The sequence below is a fragment of the Physella acuta genome, unplaced genomic scaffold (genome assembly GCF_028476545.2).
Source record: "Physella acuta isolate Inbredline_101_S28 unplaced genomic scaffold, ASM2847654v3 ptg000348l, whole genome shotgun sequence".
In the NCBI taxonomy this organism is placed as follows: domain Eukaryota; kingdom Metazoa; phylum Mollusca; class Gastropoda; family Physidae; genus Physella; species Physella acuta.
The window spans coordinates 204,365-212,385 of record NW_026731867.1 but is presented as its reverse complement, the minus strand read 5'-3'; the positions used below and the strand labels follow the sequence as shown (position 1 = coordinate 212,385).

General features: G+C 31.8%; 1 protein-coding gene across 1 annotated transcript; it reads left to right on the top strand.

The window, feature by feature from the left end:
• The first annotated feature begins 1,525 nt into the window (after positions 1-1,525).
• On the top strand, positions 1,526-1,892 carry LOC131941130 (elongin-C-like). Its single transcript, XM_059300143.1, has one exon. It carries the CDS (start codon positions 1,530-1,532, stop codon positions 1,890-1,892), a length of 363 nt encoding a protein of 120 aa, XP_059156126.1. The 5' UTR covers positions 1,526-1,529.
• The last annotated feature ends 6,129 nt before the right edge of the window (positions 1,893-8,021 follow it).

Below are 8,021 nucleotides of genomic sequence, written 5' to 3'. Positions count from 1 at the left end.
TATAGATAATAATTAAATAACCTCGGGCATAACCAAATATTCGGAGTGGGAAAAACAATCATTGAGAAATAGATTTGTTAGTTACCTCCCATTTAACAAAATCTATGTCGGTATGGTAGACAACTTATTTGAATTTTCAAAAATTGCTACAAAATGTTTGAAGTTCAAAACCTTAAAGATAAACATTACAATATCATTTAATAGGCAAAACAAAAATGTTCGTTAAAAAAATGTTTAAAAACTCTCCAAAACTCAGTTTTTGTTACATTTTAAATATAATAATTATTATTGTATCCTGGTATTAAAAAATAAAACATTACCTCTATTTATCTCTTAATAATTATAAAATCGATAGTTTGTCAATGTAGCTTGTTCGGAGTGAAGGATATTGTTTACTATTTTGAGTCTAAAATATAAATACAAAATTAAAAGTACGTACACGGATCAACAGGGCAGGACAGCATGCATCACCATGAATATTGACAAAACAGAAATAACAATCATCAATGTATACGCCCCAACACATAGACAAGAACAAAAACATTTCTACCACACGCTTAATGATCTTATAAATACCGAATACAAAAACAAGACAATACTTTTAGCAGGTGACTTTAATATGGTCATTGACGATACAGACCTAATAGGGCAAGATGACAGGAAAACCAAAAGGCTAAAACACGATAAAGAACAAATTAATACATTAAACAATATAATAACAACGACAACCTTAAAAGACACCTACAAGAATACACTAAATTTCACTGAAACGACACACTACAGCAGAACACATCATTACGCAGCAAGGCTAGACAGAATATATGCTCATGAAAGTATAACGGTAAACAAAGTAAAACACCTCGCTCAGACACTTACATTTACAGACCACAAAATAGTTATTGCTCAACTACAAATTAACCCCACTCACAGAACAAAGAATACATATTGGAAACTCAACAACGTTAAATTGAATTTAAAAAAAAAATGTTTGAGGACTGTATAGATATAGATGTTTGAAAGGGTAGAATGTTTGCTTTGATGTGTCTCGTTGTAATAACATAACTTTTCCGATTGCTTAAAATTTGTATCATTGTAATTCTCTGTAATCACAAATTTATTTCAGCTTTACTTAAAAACCCGAATTCCACCCCGCCCCCCCCCCCCTTACCCGCCACGCCGAGGGAAAAAATCCCTTGAATCATCATTTAATTACATATTTGCATTTTCAGGTTGTTTTTTTTTATTTTTTAATTTTTTTTTTATATTTATCTGTTTTGTATTAGATCTATGTATAAGTGAACCATCTTAAATGAATGAAAGTAGGCTACAAGTAAGAAAGAAATATTACTATTGTAAATCTGTATCAGTCCTCACAAGCCGGTGATGAAAACTGTAATACTAAAGCGAACACACACAACTGACGCTGTAAATTACATGTCTTAGGCGAAAAAAAAAAAAAAAAATAAAATTAAAAAATAAATTAAAAAAATAAATAAAACTGGTAGCCTAAAGTCTAAAAGTAATTTAAAATGTCTGACATCAAAGATGAAAAGAAAGATGCTGAAGAGAAAGTATATGGGGGCATTGAAGGTCCAAACTCCCAATATGTCAAACTGTTATCTTCAGACGGACATGAGTTTATTGTAAAGAGAGATCGTGCTTTAACATCTGGAACCATCAAAGCAATGTTAAGTGGTCCTGGTCAATTTTCAGAGCATAAGAACAATGAAATTAACTTTAGAGAAATTCCGTCTCATGTTCCCCAGAAAGTGTGCATGTATTTTACCTATAAAGTCAGGTACACAAATTCTTCAACTGATATTCCAGAGTTTCCAATTGCCCCTGAAATTGCGCTGGAATTACTAATGGCTGCCAACTTTCTTGACTGTTAGTTTTCAACCCATCATCTAGCGTGAAGATATTAAAAGCTATTATAAAATACTAAAAAAAAATAGAAAAAAAAAAGAAAAAGTTTGGTCCCCAAAAGAGAGACAAACCTTAAAATTTGGAACCAACCAGGAAAGGGATCGGCAGCATTTAGAGACGGAAGAGCCAAAAGCTACAAATTTCCTAGTTTTTAAAGAGCCCCTTCCACTATTTTTTAATTTAAATATTTTATTATTTGATAAGGATTAGGTAAATACATTTGATTTAAATAGCTTTAACTAAGAAATAAAATGTATTCATATAAAAATATACACTTGTTTCGCCAGAATAATGAAATTGGTAATAAAAAAAATTAAAATATAGGACTATCAAAATCCACTTTAGAAACCGTTAACTCTTTCTTTCTTTACGGACATCACCGGCTCTGGAGGTGTCTCCCATTAGCAAGGCAGGCCTCAACACGGCAAACTCCGACCAACTGGCTTGGATATTGATTTGATTACCGTGTCTCGGTCACTTCTGTCCTTTGGTTCTCACCAGGCTTATCTTCCACTCCACTGAACGCAGGGTAAACTCTATTGTTCGACCACGACGTCCCATATTAAAAATTAATTTGTTATGACTAGTTTTAGTATGTAATTAGATGATCTCATTTAATTAATGTGCACCCATATCAATGGTTTGAAAAATCGCAGCTTTCAAAAAGTGTAGTTTTTTAAATATTTTTTTGGACCCAAATCGGATATAGGCGACCAAAAAAAACTCACACAAATAGCCAATTCTTCTAATTTATTTGTATTTCCTGGTTACCACAGGATCACAATGTTCACCGATGATTTTTGTATTGACAGATCTTACCTTCTTTTTGAAAAATAATTAGTTGTATCTTGAACTTTATTAAATCCATGTATCAATTTTATTTTGTAACTTCTCAAATCAGTAAATGATATTGTACTTATGTAATTTAAAAAAATCGGATTTGATACATATATATATATATATATATATATATATATATATATATATATATATATATATATATATATATATATATATATATATATATATATATATATATATATATATATATATATATATATATATATTACTTGAATTGTAGTTTGTTTGTTTTTTTACATTAAATATGGTTACTCTGGTTTGAGTTTCAAAGCTAATGCGGAGAAAAAGATAAGAGGGGAGGTAACCTTACTTACTACAAATAAATAGTTTTATTTATAACTCCCCTTTACATGCAATGTATTGAAAAGCTCTAGGCCATAATTTGAATTATTCGCTGCAGTGGATGTGGAATGAACATGATGTAGGCAAATAAGGTAATCTAAAGAAATTAGTTAATTTTATTTATTAAGTCAATTATATAACAGTAACGTGACATACATTAAGGGTTATTCTGTCTGTTTTTTTATTTGTTTGTATGCTGTGTGTCTGTTCTCATTTTTGTTGAAAAGAATTGTTCAATGATTCTGTAAGTAAACACATACAATTATAAGGCTTAGAATGAAATATACTTCAGTTTACAATAATTATCTAACTCGAAACTATAAGTTCCTTTTGATAATACACATTTTTCGTATTTTATGTTGATATATATATATATATATATATATATATATATATATATATATATATATATATATATGTATATATGTATATATATATAAATAAATATATATATATATATATATATATGTATATATATGTATATATATATGTATATATATATAAATATATATATATATATATATATATATATGTATATATATATATATATGTATATATATATATATATATATATATATATATATATATATATATATATATATATATATATATATATATACCGAGAGCTGAGGGGCGGGGCAGACACTTCAAAAAGTATATATTTTGTAATAAATTATATATTTGTTAACCGTCGGGAGATGCATTGTATGATATCACACAGGGGGATATGCCTGAAAGAAACTCTAGATCTGAAAACGCAGTTTGCCGCGCGTAGACTCTACTTATATTACTGCCGTTCCTCTTTGTAAATTACATGACATGCATTTGACCTAAAACTTGGCGACTGCCTGTGTTATTCAACAGTACATCCGTCCTGCGACCTTTCTGCTGGGATATGTGCGTCAAAGATGGCAAGGCCAATGTCAGGTCATAAACATGGGTTATGTAATGAGATAGAATCATGGTGAGGGAAATTAGGTGACGTCAGATCCGAATATAAAAAAAAAATTGAAGTCGACGTGCAATGAAGTCAGATATACTGTAATATACATTTATACATTTGTATGGCGATGGGTTCGCACGTTTGTGTGTTAATGCGTCACGGGAGTCAGGGGTAGTGATCACGTGATCTTCACGCCATCAGAGAATGACCTATTGCAGCTTACACTGTGGCATAATAAATCGATTTTCCAATCAAATATTATAACATGTAAGTGTACTAGTAGAAATCGTTTGTATTTGCGTATATTTCTGTTTGCACAGTTCTCTATTGCGCATTTTAAATTATGTTATCTATTTAATAGCTTGTTATCCTGACCTGGACCTCTATTATCTATATACACATTATGAGCCTTCATTAATAGGATACCAGAAAATTGAGTTAATTTACAAAACTGTAAGATTTGATAATCTAAATGTAAGCTCAGCATATAATAATATTTCGGTAAAAAAAACAACTAGTCACAGGATTGATGGCTGTTGACAGAAATGATTAGCCCATTTCATGATTCACCTCTCATCTCGTTACGTCAGCACTGAGGTAGATGACATCATAAGCACAAACCTCACTCAAAAGTTGCTGAGGTTGGTCTGAAGTAATTGAGTGCTTCATTAATTGATTGTGGCTTGTAATCTATTTGAGTGGCGAAAAGGGAGGTGATGTGGGGGGGGGGGGGGAGGGGCAATGCTAAACGGAATATTTTTTTTTCCTTCCAAAAACAAAACAAAATTAGAATACAAAGTAATAAACCCTGTTTGTGTTCTATAGCAACAGTAATAAGGATGAGCAAAGCAACGCGTGGGTTATTTGATGAATAATACTTTCGTAGTTTTTATTTGTACCCATTGGACACTAGACCTGTCAACACATGTCTAAAAAGTATAAAATTACTCTTTCAAACCTGGAAGGCTAAGGGGCAGTTCAAGTATAGTTCTTTTCTGTCTGTGATATAGGCATTTGAAGTTATAATGTGTTTAGCACTCTATTCAGCCGAGTTTACTTTTTTTAACATGAGTCGGGTACCCATTTGAGCTGAGTGGATTTAAAATCTCCATACGGCTTTGAAACTTGAGATTTTCGAATTAGCAGTCGTGCGCTCTGTCGTCCCATCAACCCCCTCCCTCCCTTCCCATTATCATCATATAATGATATATGATACTCAGCATTTAATCATCATATAACTTTATAAAATACTCTATAATAAGAGAGTTAATGTATTGGTCGCCCATTCTCTTAAATTGAAGTTCAGACTATGTAAAAAAGAAATTGATTCTCTACAATCATATTTCGTGCAAAATAATACTGCTATATGAGTGGAATTTTAAAATATAACAAACAAAACACCACCTCTTATCGTGTATGATAACGTACACAATCTTCAACAACAAAATGTGTTATACATTATTCGCTGTATTCAGATGCAAACGTTGTTCACGAGACATACAAGTGCAACCTACACCAAGTCGGTTTTATACCCATACATTTGATTGTTCGTATTTCTGACTCTATGAGCCAGACACCGGGGAGTCTTAGCGATAAATTGTCTAATTAAACGTGTACCTGAACATCCCGAATATAACAATAACACACACCGATGAGATGAAAATAACAGAAGATGTGTCTGATCCCACAGGAATGACAGGGAAATATTCGCAGGGTAATAGTGTGTGTGTGTGTTGGGGGGGGGGGGGGTTACAAACAGTTACCACATGGTGTAATAGAAATGTGTCTGTACTATGTCAGACCAACATTACTCAAAACATTGGGAGGATTGTAAAGATATTAGGTTTATTGAGATCACAGGTATATTTGGTTACTGTGCGTTTTGTGTATATATATATATATATATATATATATATATATATATATATATATATATATATATATATATATATATATATATATATATATAAAGCAATGTATGTGTGTGTGTGTCCTTTATGCATTACTACACCTCTCATCACATCGCCATGAAACTGTGGGAAGTTGTTGAGAATATTCCTGGGGAGGTTTCTGCGAAAAAAAAAATATTTCAAATTCGCAGGGTGGCGCCCCGACACGGCGCGATTTGTTTTTTCTATATACGGTATATGAAAATAAAAGTCGATTTTTGTTTGGCATCGTTCATCCGATAGCCATGAGACTTTGGGGAGTTCATTATACCACTCTAGGGAAGGGTTCTGTAGAAAAATAAATTTTAACTTCGCAAAGGCGGCGCCACGGGAGGGTCCGATTTTTCTCTATATACGGTATATAAAAATAATAAAAGTGAAATGCAGTGACACCGTTCATCCGATAGGCATGAAACTTTAGGGAGTTCATTATAAAACTCTAGGGAAGGGTTCTGTAAAAAAATACTTTTAATTTCGCAAGGGCGGCGCCACGGGAAGCTGCGATTTTTCTCTATATATGGTTTACAAAAATAATAAAAATGAATTGGCGTGACACCGTTCACACGATGAAACTTTAGGAAGTTGTTGAGAATATTTCTGGGGAGGTTTCTGCGAAAAAGAAAATATTTCAAATTCGCAGGGTGGCGCCCCGACACGGCGCGATTTGTTTTTTCTATATACGGTATATGAAAATAAAAGTCGATTTTGGTTTGGCATCGTTCATCCGATGGCCATGAAACTTTGGGGAGTTCAATATACCACTCTAGGGAAGGGTTCTGTAAAAAAATAATTTTTAATTTCGCAAGGGCGGCGCCACGGGAAGTTCCGATTTTTCTCTATTTACAGTATATAAAAATAATAAAAGTGACACCGTTTATCCGATAGGCATGAAACTTTGGGGAGTTCATTATAAAGAACAGGCATTGTTTACATTTAAATAACTCATTTTTAGAAAAGAAGGTCACGATCTAAGAACATATAATTATAATTGATAACGCGGTGGTGAAATCCTAATATATTTCGTCAAACTTTCTTCTATCCCCGCGGCAACGCGCAGGGGTCGGGTACGCTAGTATATATATATATATATATATATATATATATATATATATATATATATATATATATATATATATATATATATATATATATATATATATTCAAATAAGAAAAATTAGATTTTGGTTTACGGTTTGTATTAGGTTTAGAGACAAGTCTAATTCTGTGAAAAATTATATTTGATCCTGCCAGCAAAGTTAGAATTATTTTGTTTCTATACAGGAGTTGATAATGCGCTTTTATCCGTTGAGTTAGGTCAAATTCTCATATTTCGATAACTTAGTCACGGTTGTTAATTTCGAAAAAGTCTCGAGTTCAAACCCTCTGGCAGATAAGGCTCGATCACTTCCAACACTAAAAATTATGAACGAAGAAGAAGATAAGTTATTAAATAGATTAACTCAGCCTTTATCCTTGATTGATTGTAATATATCTAAAAATGCGATCTTAATTAACCATCACTAATTAGACCTGCATCCACTGCTTACATATCTAAATGGAAATCTAGATCTACTCAATGAATTTCAGGTTCTCAGAATGTATCAACTACAATCATTTAATTCATACAAGGATATTGATAGTTTTTATTAAGAAAAGCTAAGCAGATATAGCAATTCCATATTAAACTTATTTAGTTCTTAATTACAGGCATAAAAACAATCATTTAATTGTCATTGAGATTTTTTTAAAAATACTCCATAAATGAATTAATTTGGTCCTTCACTTTAAGAAGACTGCTGTCGGCTTCATAACCAAAAGATTTTTTTCTAACGGGGTTATGGAAAAAAAATAATTCCTAGCCTTTAAATTGTGAGAGACAAGTGTATCGTCTGTGTTTATTCGACTAGTGTTTTGCAAAGGACAAAGTATGATTTATGATATGTTTGTTACTGCGCGTATTATCCTAGTGTACATTGACACTAAATTGACATTTTAGAATA

Excerpts from the sequence above, each read along its gene's own strand:
- LOC131941130 (XM_059300143.1), top strand. The coding sequence starts at position 1,530 with ATGTCTGACATCAAAGATGAAAAGAAAGATGCTGAAGAGAAAGTATAT.